At 29.9% G+C, this 14670-nt stretch overlaps 2 protein-coding genes across 3 annotated transcripts; both read left to right on the forward strand.

Annotated features, from left to right (window-relative positions):
- The first annotated feature begins 1676 nt into the window (after positions 1-1676).
- On the forward strand, positions 1677-3932 carry LOC145188103 (vesicular inhibitory amino acid transporter-like). Of its 2 annotated transcripts, none has more exons than XM_090076902.1 (3): positions 1677-2154; positions 2296-2505; positions 2590-3932. In XM_090076902.1, the coding sequence occupies exons 1-3, from the start codon at positions 2013-2015 to the stop codon at positions 3798-3800; spliced, it is 1563 nt and encodes a 520-aa protein (XP_089933028.1). In that variant the 5' UTR covers positions 1677-2012; the 3' UTR covers positions 3801-3932. The 2 variants fall into 2 exon arrangements, with proteins under 2 accessions (XP_089933028.1, XP_089933029.1); XM_090076903.1 differs by having other exon boundaries at positions 1787-2195.
- A 7334-nt stretch (positions 3933-11266) lies between these two features.
- Positions 11267-13237, forward strand: LOC145187863 (vesicular inhibitory amino acid transporter-like). Its single transcript, XM_080064365.2, has 3 exons — positions 11267-11518; positions 11606-11821; positions 11918-13237. The coding sequence occupies exons 1-3, from the start codon at positions 11389-11391 to the stop codon at positions 13126-13128; spliced, it is 1557 nt and encodes a 518-aa protein (XP_079920491.2). The 5' UTR covers positions 11267-11388; the 3' UTR covers positions 13129-13237.
- Positions 13238-14670: the final 1433 nt, after the last annotated feature.

Below are 14670 nucleotides of genomic sequence, written 5' to 3' on the forward strand. Positions count from 1 at the left end.
TAAAGCACGTCATGAAGTTTTTGTTCAAAGATTTGTTCATATTTGTGATTCAGGAAACATGAACCGTTTTCTTGTCCCTAAACACCAATAATGCTATTGTAATTAGGGATTCATTATAGATTCGTGATCATAAATCATATATGCATTATTTGGGGCTTCAACAAAAACGAATAAAAGCATCGCTTGCGTTTCGAGGCTCAAGAGTAGGTTATCTTTATTCAAAAAACTTTTCAGACTGAAATCCGAAAATATTTGTCGCATTATTGGTTGCATATGTGAAGTAAAACTGTGTTAAAGCATCTTTTGTATAAAAACTTTACACTTTAGTTAAAAAAACTGGTATGATCAGTTACATTTTTGTTAAAAAAAAAAGTGTTTTGATTAAACTAAATTTAAACTTTTGATGATTCTTATGTGTTTATCCATCATTTTAAGTAGTTTAATATCATTCATACTGGAATGAGAATATAAATTTTAGCATTAAAAGAATGGGAAGTTTTTATATATTAATATCTTTATTACAATGTGAAAAAAAAACAAATTCAAATGCATTTTAAAAGTTCTTAATCAAAAATCCTCCTTATTAAATTTCCTCTAAAACTTGCTTGACAACGAAGTAGTTTCCATGTAATATTTGCCAACACAAAACAAATATAACAACAAGATAGGACCCCCTTTTTGTGATTTGCTTTATTCTAGTATGCAGATAATTAAATGCATCAACTGATGACGTCATAAATTAACGGTTCTCTAAATTGCACTAATTTTAACTTGTTCGGCAAAACAAATAGTTCTACATCAGAGTCAGTTTTCAAAAACAAATTTAATCCACGTCACTCAATAAATGAAAATCATGAGAATTCAGATAATCATTTATCATTTCATGTAGACGCACTAAATTAAATTTTTAATAACTATTGTTAATGTTGATTTTAAAAAACCTTATTTCAATGAAAATAGTTATTTAATTGGGAAATTTAAACCCTGCGTTTTTGATTATTTTACAAATTGTTGGAGTCGAATTTTAATCAGTCGTTAGCTAAATGATTTAAATAAAACGTTTAGAATCCCAAGCGTGGCGTATCTAAGCGTGGGTAGGGCAGGCAGGGCACGTGCCATGGGCGCCAGCCTAAAAGGGGCGCAAAAGAGGCTTGGTTGCGATACAATAAGCGAGAATTATATAAAATAAATTAAGAAATAATATATCATATAAAATAAATATATTATATAAAATAAAGTTTGTGTCATCATTTATTAAAAAATTGTAATTAAGCACTTTATGTGGGGGAAGAGGGGCGCGAGATCGGTGTTTGCCCCAGGCACTATTTACCCTAGGTACGCCACTGATCCCAAGCCAATAATATTCTATTTTAACAAATCTAGAAAAATTTGATACAATGTATTATGTCATATAAATTAAAAAATTAATAAGTGCAAAATCAGAAAGATTTTTATATTTAATTATTACTTTGGAAACTGATTTCTGCTGATTATTAATTTTTAACTCTGAGAGAACTTCTTTCACATCACATTTAGATTCCGTTAAGATTTAACTAACTGAAGAATCTTTTACTTATTTACCTTTTTTATTTATGATTGAGGTTTTAAGTTAAACACTTAATGCAAATGAACAAAAATAGAACATTTAAAAAGGTGTGTCAAAATAAAAAAAATTTAAGTTTTAGTGTATTTAAATAACATAACTGAAAGGTTGAAAAAATAAGCTTTTAGCCAATCATCACGCTTTACAGTTTTTACAATGAATAAAGTGGCGTTAAGATCATCTGAACGAAAAATGTTTTAACAAAAAGCGTTTGTTAACATCTTGCTTTGAACTGCTTCGTGTTATTTTTACAGTAAAGGAGTGTCCAAATATTTGCGAAGGAAAATACAAAAAACTTTGCAAAGGACAAATATTAAACAAATTTAATCGTTGCAATATTTCTTTTCAAGTTTTTTTTTTTAAATATATTTTTAGTTTATCGAAGAATAACGCTTTCAAATACAAAGAAATGTTTGATTCAACTACTATTAACGAAGATTCGACAGTGGAAATGTCCGATCGTAGACCGATTCTTGGTGAAGTGCAATCATCGCGATTTAAAGATGGTTACACAGTCTCATACGTGTCAAAAGTGGGAAGCAATAACGCAGGTAGCCTGCATTTTATTCAATAGAAGATGGTTTGATTTAAAGTAAGACAATATATTATTATGATTTTATAGTGAAACAATTTTGATATGACATTTTTTGTTGCGCATTTTCCCGTGATTTACAATCTATCGTTGTTTATAGCATATCGTAAATATAGCATGATTGGAAGTAAGCTGCCTCCGCAAGACCTTCAGGCGTCGTTATTTCTACCCTCTTTTTCACTCAGCTACCGCGATGCTACACGCTCAATTATTCAAAATTATCAAAGCCAGCTAAATAGTTGCCAGGAAAGAATTACTTCATCTAAGTCAGTGCTTGTCAGCTTGGCTGAGAAATTATCTAACGATAGAGGTAAGTGAGGCATCAAAACTTTCTCTTATGCAATCAACGTTTTCTTTTTCATCAAATCCTAAATCCTACTTTCTTTTATTTTAGGAGCATCTGTTTTACTTGCGATGTGGAACATATTGCCGATAGGAAGTTCAGTTTTCAGTCTACCTTATTGTATGGTGATAGGCGGTTACGCCGTAGTTCCAGTTATTTTTCTTATGAGTATTCTAGCAGATGTTACTGGTTTAATATTAGTCGACTGTTTGTATGCGGTTTCTCCAAAGAGTAAGCAGCGAAAAAGAGTGCATTTAAATTATGTGGATATTGCACGAACTGTGTGGGGAGAGTACGGTGCACGTGTTTTGCATGCTCTTTTAATTTTTTACCTATTTTCGGGATGTGTCGTGAATATTTTGCTGCTAGGTAAAAGTGTTTATGAACTGCTCCAACCTTATACGCATCTCTCTTTTGAATTGCTAACAATAATATTCTCCGTGTTAGTTTACCCAACATTATTTATAAGAAAACTCACAGTTCTTGCTTATCTCAGTATGTCTGCGATAATCTCCATCTTAGTTAGCATTACTGCTGGCATTATTATATTTTTTATTGAATCTGGTAACTGGAAGTTACATGCCAAAGAAATTCCTTTAATTGATCTCAAAGGATTTCCTTTAGCTGTTAGCATTGTTATGCTTACTTGCGTTTCTCACTCTGTACTTCCTCAGATTGAAGGCAACTTGGCTGACAGCTCGCAAATAAATCGTGCTCTTCATCAGTCTTACCTTATAACAGCAATTGTCAAATTTTTTTTTACAACCTTCGGCTGCATTACTTTTGGTTTAGCTACACAAAGTATAGTTACTCTTAATGTGGCCGTTGTGAACCAAATTGTTTATATAATCTGTGCTATTGCCTTACTTTTCTACGCTGTTTTAAACTACCCTTTAGGAATGTTTGTGGTAAGCGAGTTTGTTGATAGTTTTACTGAGAATACGAAAATCGAAAGAAGCAAAATTTTATTTTTTACATGGATTGCTATTACACGTTTAGTTCTTGTAACACTTAGTGTTATTGTGGCAATTTATGTTCCATATTTTGCTATCGTATTGGGTATTAGAGGGAGTGTGATTGCGACATGCTTTATGTTTGTTTTTCCGTGTTATTTTCATATGAAGTTAAAGTGGAAAACGCTATCATTTCGAGAAAGATTTACAGATATTATTCTTCTTTTTCTCGGAGTTATAATTGGTGCATGTGGTTTATACGCGTCAATAATCAAATTAATTGCAATTCTTAAGTTGGAAAGTAGATAAAAATTTGTGGAATGAATCGCTGCATAAATTATAAATACTTTATTGAATGATTCAAAAGTTTACTTTTTTACTTACATTTTAAATTTTATTGTTATTTACAAAAATGATTTGATTCATATATATATTTTTTGATATTATATCTTATTTGATTTTAAAAATATTATATATATATATATATATATATATATATATATATATATATATATATATATATATATATATATATATATATACTGGGCCGGCGCGAACACGTACTTTTTGGGGGCGTGTGAGTCAAAAAAATTGCCGACTAATGTTTCTTCGTCATTATTATGTAATCATTTTAGTATAGTATAGTTGATTACTAAAGTAACCAAAAATAAGCATTATTTTAATAATATAAAAATTCGTATTTAAAAAAAAAATGCTATAGAAGTAAATAAAATTTATAAGTATAAATGATACGGAAGTAAAAGTAGATTTAAATTTTACATTTTTTACAACAAAAAAATTCAGAGCTTATTAGAAATTTTTTTGGTAAACATATTTTGTAGCAGAGGCCAACTTCAGTTGCAACTGCTACAAAATTTTGTAGCTGCTGCAACTCGGATTCTTGTAACACATTGTGTCTGAATGAAATTATTTTCTACACTTTTTGCATTTAACTATTCCTCTTTTGGCTGCAGGTGGTATAAGTTGTTCTTTTTCAGCAGAGTTTCTTAGCTTCTTTTCCAGGTTTGATGAACTCTCAAATGAAGATAAACTAGCTTTACTTGCCTATTATTAATTTAAAAAAACAAAAAGTATTATGTTTTTAATGTGAATTATTCTGTCATATATTTTTTGATTATATTTCGATCTATTATTAATTACTTGTGGTATGGTTTTTTCTGTGATAAGATTCTTATTTGAAGCAGCAACAAAAGGATTATCTGGGACACCAAAGTGTTTAGTTTTCACTTTTTCACCGCCATGTTGTTTCAATTCGTGTTTTCTTTTATAATCATCGTCAAATACGCTATCATACTTAAGACTCACTAATTTTGTTCTCTTTCTTTTTTTGTTTTTATTTACATTCATTGTAACTTGCAACAAAATAAAAATACACTTTATAAAAAAGAAAAACGATCATAAACATATTTTAAAAACCGGTAACCGACAATAAATCATATATAGTTGACCTTTCTCCTACAATCAAAACGGGATTATGATTAACTCTTAAGACTTATAAGTACGATTAACTTATTATACGATTAACTTTTAAAACTTAAAATTGTAAGTCTTAAAAGTTAATCGTAATAGTTTTAAAAACTTAAAATGCTGTAAAAAATTGAAAGTAAATATTTTAAAATGTAATCGCAAAAATTAAATCAGTCTGCATTGCCGACTAAGGTCATTGAATCCGTTTTGTGCCGACTAAGATTCAGTGTTTTTTTTTTTTGGGGGGGGGGGGGTGTCACACACCCCCATGCACCCCCTATCGCCGGCCCTGTATATATGTGTATATATATATATATATATATATATATATATATATATATATATATATATATATATATATATATATATATATATACACACACACACACACACTCATACACACACACATACACACACATACACAGCCTTCCTTTTCCCCATCTAATAATTAACTAAAATATAATCTTTATTTAACTGAAAGTTTGCTATGAAAACTTATGTTGAGTCCGCCACAACCTAAATAAAGTATGAGTACCCTCATAATTTTACACAAATCAGCGCAACAACAAAATGTATTAATTGCGCGAGTGATACAGGTACTGGATTTAAACATGAAACTGAATCTAAGATGATATAAACGCCTCACACTTTTTAACTTTATTTATCAGACAAAGTGAAGTTTTTTTCAGTGTAGAATAATATATTTTTTAAAAACCTGTTTCAATAGTATTTGCCAGAAAATTGTATATGAGAAATCCAGCTAAATTAAAATATACAAAATTGAAAGGGTTTCTATCATTTTTAAATGGTGAACTTAAAGTTTAAAAAATTTGGGGACGTAAAAAAAAAAGCATCATTTTATTTTTATCATAGTGATTATACTCATCAATATATATTTGTATGCATAGTTTGTGTTAAACATCTTTGTACACTGCCACTCAAGAACATAAAAATTTCAATAAAAAGTTTAATTTTCTCAAAAAAAAATGTACATGCGTAACACATGTAACTTTATGAACTTGTTTTTTACAATAAATAATAATCATTTATTATTTTAAATAATAATCATTGAAGTTTTTATTTATTAAAGCTGTTGTGTAGAAATTTTTTGAATGTTGTATCAAAATAAATACAACTTGATATAAATGGTCTTTGATTCAAATTTTATGTCTAAAAAAGATTATTCTAGTTAACAAGCTGCCCTCAACAACTCAGCAACTCAAACCCTCAACAGCTCTTCAATAGAAGTAAAGAAAGTGTATTTTATTCTAAAACCGTGCTTTTTTTTCAATACGTTTTGTGCGTTTGTTTGCTTTTGTTTAGATCTGTTAAAACTAACTTGAACGGCTGGAAATTTTCCAGTCACCAAAATGCGGTAAGAGTACAGTATCAGCTGGTCAATAAAAAATTATGGATAGGAGAAATTAAAAATTGCTGAAAAAAATAAGAAAGAGAACAGATTCTGCTGACGCCAATTGGAACACTGTTTATTTTTCGTTAAAGTAACAATAGTTGTCTGATGAAAAGAGAATTTAGATTAAAATACGTTTGGTGCAGAGGGTACTCTTCAAAATCAGGATACCACCTATTAATAAAAAAAAAAGAAATCTCTTTTTTTTATTAATCGAGGTGATGTGTAATGAATTTTGATTTTCGAGGTAACATTTAACACAAGCGTCGAAAGTTTATACAATTTTTAACTGCATAAATTAAAGTTTTTAATTGCATAAATTATTCTTTTTAATTTATAGAATACGATTTAGTTGTTAAAATTGAAAGTTATTCTTTTTTCGTCGTAATAAAGTCAATAAAAAAAAGTGATTCTTTAAAAACGGAATAAAACAGTTAAAAATGTCGTGGTTGTTTAAATTATCAGTGACGTACATCCAAACTATTTTCGTCAGTAGTCGTTATTGACGAAATGCTTTCTAATTTTTAACTTCTTTTTGTATTGATGTTTTTGAATTTAAGAGCTGCATTGTTTAAATTTTAGGTTTAGATTTTCAAAATATTTTTCAAAATGTTCATCTTGAATCGTAATCTAGTCTTTAGTTTTGTTTTGAAAGTATAAAACAAATCAGAAAGCACAAACTTTAACACACTCAGATAATCTTTATTTCATTTTAACAATTTTTTTCTAAAAAATTAAGTTACCGTAGATTTCCCTAATTCCGAACAAAATCGTACCTAAAGTTGAATAACTCCGCTTGCTTTTTGAATTTCATATTAATTTTTTTAAATAAATAAACTGGAACCTAAACTGAATCGAACCATATTAAGCAACAAGTATATTTATTATAAAAATATTGTTAATTTTTAAATTTAAAAAGAAAAGCTTTCGTTCGGAATTAGGCACATGTGTTCCTAATTCCGAACGTACATATCAAATCCCAAAAAATGGCATTCAATTTAAAAAAGTAAATAATTTATACTAGCGTAGACCTCTAGATTAGAATTAGGTAAAAAGATTTTTAAAATTTAAAATTACTTTTATTATATAGGGTATAACATTGTGTTGGTGCAGAGTGCGCATTATCTATTTATGAGATCTTGTCTTTTCATTATTTTTTTGTAATCAGTTAAAAAAAAAAAACCTTCACAGTCACTGTCTGTTTCTGTCAGTTAACCAGAAGAAATCTCAGTTATTAGTATCAGGTCGGTTGCAGCCTTAGCGGATGATTCCCTATTAATCAAATAGGAAGCTTTTTTTTTTTATTAACAAGCGTTAAGATAAACAAGACGTTTAGAAATTCAATAAAAAGGTTAAAAGCGTTTATAAGTTAAGGTCGTTAAAATACTATTGTTAAATATTGTTGTTAATTACTTGCGCGTAAAAACGCTAACTTTTGTACAAAAAAAAGTGCATTCCAAAATCTGTTCGGAATTTGGGAAACGTTTTAATTATGCAGAAAAGTATTGTTTTTAAGATATCTTACGAAGTATTGCTAACTTTTGACTTTTTTTTTCAGATAAATAGTCACCATTAAATTCTACATCGAACAGTACGCAATTTAAATTGTCTTTCTTTTTTTTTAAGTCAGTTTTATATTTTTGGTTTTTCAGTGTTTTAAAAAGTGTTTTCCTTGCAATTAAAAAATTTAATGTTATCAATATACATTTTGAAAATATTTTTATATATTCTTATTACCCTAGTCTTCCAATTTATTAATCAGTTTTCCTTTTAAAAATCCCACAAAAATAAAAGATGTAATGATAAGTGAACTAAAGCTGTTCGGAATTAGGGACTGTTCGGAATTAGGGAAATCTACGGTATATCGTATAATTTTAATGAAAAAAAGGTTACCAATTAGGATTTATAGTAAAAATTATTGAAATAAACAGTTGCTAATTTGAACATATCTATGAACCATAGCCAATATTAAAATACTTTGCTATTCTTCTACACTTGCGTAACCTGGTGCTTCTGAATTAGCGTGCACAGTACACACAAATTTTACTGCTTCTACTGCTGTTTGTTCAAAAAATCAGGAGCGATTCTGTACGAGTTTCAATCAGAACGCAAAAAGATATCACGACTATAAGAATTTTTTATTTAAAAACAAAAAATGTATAAATAAATAAATATCTAATTGCTCCTGAAAATTTAAGTAAAAAAATTGTTTTTTGAAGAGATCTTGCTTTTCCCTGTTTTGATGAGAATGATGTGTCAAAGGATAGTAGAAATTATCTTAGCATCCTTGAATTGCAAGGTCTGATCTCTTTTTGGAATCCAAAATCAGTGAGCCAAAAACATCGAGCCAAAAGACCGCAGCGTAAACTTCATAACACGTGTTAGAATTATATAGCAAAAACACTTTCTGACTATTTTGTCGCCTGTTTTGTCGAAAGAAAATTCGTTTGCAAAGAAAAAAATTTCTAAAACATTTGCGATGTAACCAATGAGAAGAGAGTAAATCTGGTTTTGAGCTTTTGATCTCCAACTTTCGTATTGACGCAGAGGAATTGCAACAAGTTCAATTTTTTTGCTAACGAACCAAACGGGCTGTTTTTATTTATTTTCTTTAGCTTTTAATAGTTTTTTTCCCAAGTTATTTTTTGAACATTTCGTGTCTTTTCTTTTATCGCCAGAATGATTTTGGAAAAGATTAATTTAAAAGAAAGAGTCGATGTCGATTCTAAAATAGCGTGTGCAAGTCTCTTGTTTTGTTAAAAGCAAACAAGTCGCGCAATACGCAGAAACAAAGTAACACCGTTCAAAATATTATAATATCAAACTTTTGAACAAAGTAACAATCAATACAGATCCGGTGGGCATTCATCATATTGTCCTAGGCATTGTCCAAGTCTTCTGTAACCAGAATTAGCGCAAAAGACTAATCCGTATGGGCATGGCATGCATATTGGTCTTTTGTTAACACATGCTACGTAGCCAGATCGAAGCTTGTTGTCAATAGCGTAATTACCATCAGCACGATAGATGCAGTCATTTGTAACGTCGACACCTAAAGATTCAAGCAAAAAAATTTACGATAAGATTTTCCCCTCAAAATAACAAAATTTACCATGCTCTTGTCAAATATTCAATTTTGATGGGAAACAAAAGCGCGACATTTTTTGCTTGACTTTGCTGAAGTAAATTCTAAAGAAATGTCTCACCAATACAAACAACGTGCTTTGTTTTGTAGTTTGTCTCAGTCGGTTCGTAATCGGTTTTCTTGGGTTCGTAATCGGTTTTCTTGAGTTCGTAATCGGTTTTCTTCTCTACGTCACGAAACAGTTTTTACAAACGCATACTTAGACGACACATCGAAGATAAAAGAACAGCACAACTGAATGCATAAAAAAAAATGAACAACCACATAAACTTATTTCGCTTATAATAAAATAAGTTGGATTTAGAAATTTTGATCGGAAAGAACTTCAACTTCATCCTTTTGTTTTTCATTGCACAGAAAGCGTTCGAAAACATACGTGTTGTTTGTTACGTTAAAGTTGTTAAAGAGCTTTTGAAGAGAAATTTAAAAAATGCTGTCACTGTGTGACCAGCGATAGGAGTTTTATTTTTACTGGTAAATAGTGGCAAGGAAACTATTGAACGACAAAAATCGAAATTTCAGCCAAAAGTTCCGAAACATCGGTTGAGTTAATCTGTAACCGAAGCCGTAAAGGAAATTTGAGTTAAGCCGGAACCAAAACAGGCTGAAATCTGAAAACCAAGTTAATTCTAAAGCATGAAATAACATAAGCATGAAATAAATTCCAAGCATGAAATAACAATTTAACATATATTTAAACGATTTGTATTGAATAAAAAGTAGAATATGTGAAAACATTTTGATATTGAAAGTTGAATTAAGGAATAATTTGAGAATGATAAGTTGAATCAATTATCTAACATGGTTTTAATTAAAATTACAACAGTTATAATTAAAAACTGTTTGTGCTCCCAAAAAAACAAAACCTCACACTAAGTTAAAAACAAGTTATCTAACTTAAAAAAAATCTCCAAATCAAAATTTCGGTTCTTTACGGTATTAGTTTGAACCGAAATTTCGCCCGAAGCTCCAAACAAGTAGAATATTGCCCAAACAGAAATTTTGGTTTTCGGCTGAAGTTTCGGTCGAAGGCCGAAAGTTTCCGTCCACTAACGGAAACTTTTTTCTGAAGCTCTAGTTATTGCCTATATAGCTTTGGGAAATGCTTTTAAAACCTCTTTTGAATGAAGCGGAGGCGAAAGTTTTAGTCTAAGTTGTAGTGCGGCTTGTACAACACGCTATTAGAGTAAATCAAAACGATTTATTTTCATTTTTGAAAGGGGATTCCCGTTATCTCATGCATTATTTGGTTGTTAACACCTGAAACACAACTTAATTGCAAAAAAAACAAAAAAACAACATTAGCTTTCGCTAGATGTTTTTTAAAAATATAGCATAGAAGATATTTTGTTCATTTAAATTTGAAAATGAAAACTTTGTAATTTTGTTTAATCCTTCCTTTTGCAAAGCACCGAACTTCGCGTCATAGCGAAAGCGTCAGGAACCGTGTTACAAAAGGCTTTTATTTGAGGAGTCAACTTTAGCTTAATTTACGCTATAGGTTAATATTACCTGTTTTACTTCACGAAAAAATTCAATTGGAAAATTTAAAAATGAAAAAAGTTATGAAAAGGTGATCTGCCGGCAAATAATAATGGTTATTTTAAAATTATTTAAAATGACTATTTGTTGTAACTCGTCGAATTCTTTTGGGATTCAAATCATGAAAGGTTTTTTATATGTGTCGATTAAAAATTTTTTAATAGCAGTTTTTTTGAAAAAATTGAATTCTTTGTGAACAAGCTAAGAAATTTTTCGCTCAGCGCTAAAAATGATGAAAGTCACAATATTATTTCGGATATACTGAAATAAAATCGCGTGTGCAGTTGTGTGTTTATCGCGTGCAAGGAGAAATGTCATCCTCTGCTTTTGCCAATGATACAGACTCTGATGTAAACGAGTTTAGTCCATTACTTATTGGTGTAAAACAAGCTTTAAAGCAAAATTTTCCGTTTGAAATTTCACCTATTTCAGTTAATTCAAGTAAGTGTTTTTGATTGGTTGTTGTTACTCGTGTAATTGTTTAATAAATAACTAGTGATTTTAATGCTTAGATTTATTGACTTTCAGCTGTTGGTGGCAAGTACAGCAGTAATGGAAACACGTTGCCTTTAGATGAATTTCAAGCATCGTTGTTTCTACCATCCATTTCACTCAGTTATCGAGAGGCGACGCGTTCAATCGTCGAAAATTATCAAGCTCAAATCGGGGCGCCTCAAAAAACGCTCAACTCGTCGAATAGTTCAGTCCTCTTGAGTTTTGTGGAAAAGTTAACAATTGATAGAGGTCAATTAAATCAAATCAAACTTCTTTATTTTCGTTTTTGAAATTGTTACTAATTCTTTATTTCTCTTCATGTTTCCTCTTTTTTTCGTATTGCAGGGGCTTCGGTTTTTCTTGCAATGTGGAATATCTTACCGCTAGGAACTTCTGTCTTTAGCTTGCCATATTGTGTTGCAATCGGAGGTTACATTATAATTCCTGTCATCCTTTTGATCAGTGTAATGGCTGATGTTACTGGATTAATATTGATTGACTGCTTGTACGCTGAATCACCAAAAAGTAAACAGCGAAAGAGAGTGCATTTAAACTACGTTGACATCGCGCGAACTGTTTGGGGCGAGCATGGTGCACGCCTTTTAAATGCACTCTTGATATTTTATCTGTTCTCGGGTTGCATCTTGAATATTTTACTGCTTGGAAAAAGCGTTCATCAGCTGCTGCAAATGTACACTACTCTCTCTTTTGGTGCACTTACAATTATATTCTCGACGTTAGTTTACCCAACACTGTTTATTAGAAAACTTACAGTTCTAGCTTATCTCAGCCTCTTAGCAGCTGTATCAATAGTTGGTGGTACATTTTTAGTTATCATTGCATTTATTCTTGGGTCTGGAAACTGGAAAAATCATGTAAAAGATATTCCCGCAATAAACCTCAACGGATTTCCATTGGCCGTCACAATAGTGATGCTTACTTGCGTTTCACATTCCGTTCTACCGCATGTTGAAGGCAGTATGACGGAAAGATCGAAGATTAACCATGTACTTCATCAGTCCTATCTTTTGACAGCAATTGTAAAGCTTGTGATTGCTTCTTTAGGTTCATTTACGTTTGGTTTGGGTGCAGACAGTATAATTACATTAAGTATTGCTTCAATCAATAAAGTTCTATACGTTTTTTGTACTATCACCTTAGTTATGTATACCGTATTTAATTATCCACTCAGTATGTTTATAGTAAGTGAATTCGTGGACAGTTTCACTGATGACACAAAGTTAGAAGGAAAAAAGACTCTTTTTATACTGTGGATTGCCTGCACTCGTTTGATTCTAGTAACCCTCAGTGTAGCCACGGCTATTTGTCTGCCGTATTTTGCAGTAACCTTAGGTATACGTGGGAGTATAATTGGAACTTTTTTAGTGTTTATTTTCCCGTGTTTTTTTCACTTAAAGTTGAAGTGGCAGATTTTGTCATTCAAACAAAAGCTCGGAGACTTGTTGCTTCTTGTATTCGGATTATTAATTGGCGCAACTGGTTTTTACGGATCCATTAACCTGTTAATTTCATCTGCTAAATCTGGAAGTGAATAATAAAAAAATCTGGAAGTGAATAATGAAGAAATCTGGAAGTGAATAATAAAGAAAACTAAGTAATACATTCACAAAAAAAAAAATTTTTTTTTTTAGTTACATAGCGTTGTTAAATAAAAAAAAAATGACTCGATTGACACAAATTAAGTGTTGTTTATTATAAATCTAAAATTTTGCTATGTAAAACTTTGTTCTTTTACATAATAATAAAAATATAACGATATATATGTGTATATATATATATATATATATATATATATATATATATATATATATATATATATATATATATATATAAGCATAATAATATAAATGTAATTCATTTTAAAATATGATTATAGTGGCCAATTCAATATCGAACATAAAGAAAAAAATTTAAGTTAATAAGATCAGTAACTGACCAGTAAGTTAACTAACTGCAATTTATTTTACAGAACCTTGCATTTATTGTAAAAATTTATTTCTATGCAAAATATTGATATTTTACATAGCATATATATATATATATATTAGGTTGAGAAAAAAGTAAAGTCAGTTAAAAAAATCCTTTTTTATATCAGTATTTTTTATATAAGTATTTAAATTTTATATAAGTATTTAATTCTTTTTCAAAACGACCAATTTATTTTCTCTACGGACAGAATTTACGAGTCTTTGGGGAGCGATAATTTAAAAAAAATTTGTTTGCAAGGCTTTTTGCCATATTTTCGAGCACAAATAAGAATATAATTTTTGATCATATGTAGATTAACGAGTTTTACAAGACGAGTTTTACAACTCGAGTTTTACAAGACGAGTTTTAAGGCTGAGGATGTAATTTATTGTATGAAATCTACTAAGGCTACTGCAATAAATACCTTCGGAAACAAAAACTTCAAAAGAAGAAAGCAATTTAAATGTCATATATACGTATATAACATGGTCTAATTGGCGCTATTTCACTTTTGCAACCCAAGCCCCTATTTTATTGCAGATTATGAAAGATCTTTGTTAAAACTAAGAAAACGCAAAAATCTTTTTAAGCAACCTAAAATACTCTAAACTCTAAAAAACAAGAATAACCTAAAATACTTTAAATTCTTAAAAAATTAAATACTTATAAGAAAAAACGTAAATATCCGTCATTTTTTCAACACAATCATAACTTTTAAAAAACAACGTTTCTAGAGTTAAAATCTGTTTTTTTTAGGTCGGTTGTTAAATTAGTATTCTGCTTCCGTCAGCAAACTATGAAAATAATTGTTGTTGTTTTTTTTCATTATTAAAACTTAAAAAACCTAAAAGGTTTGTAATCAAAATTAAAGCCACGTTTGGGCCCATATATTATAATACCAGATTATTTGCCAAAGTTCACGTGGGCATAATGTTTAAAAGAACATTCTTTCATTTTTTTGGGATCAAGTTTCAAATGATTATGTACTTTGATGACAGCAAATGCAATACATATGAAAATGAAACGGGTGTTGGGGTGTTGGGGTGTTGGAGCAAAGTAAGGTTAGTTGTTTAATTTTCTCACTTTGATGGACTTAAAGTAAGTTTCAG

This window comes from Hydra viridissima, unplaced genomic scaffold (assembly GCF_058129835.1).
Source record: "Hydra viridissima isolate aposymbiotic clone 2 unplaced genomic scaffold, HvirCarnegie_v1 scaffold_1, whole genome shotgun sequence".
Classification (NCBI taxonomy): Eukaryota; Metazoa; Cnidaria; class Hydrozoa; order Anthoathecata; family Hydridae; genus Hydra; species Hydra viridissima.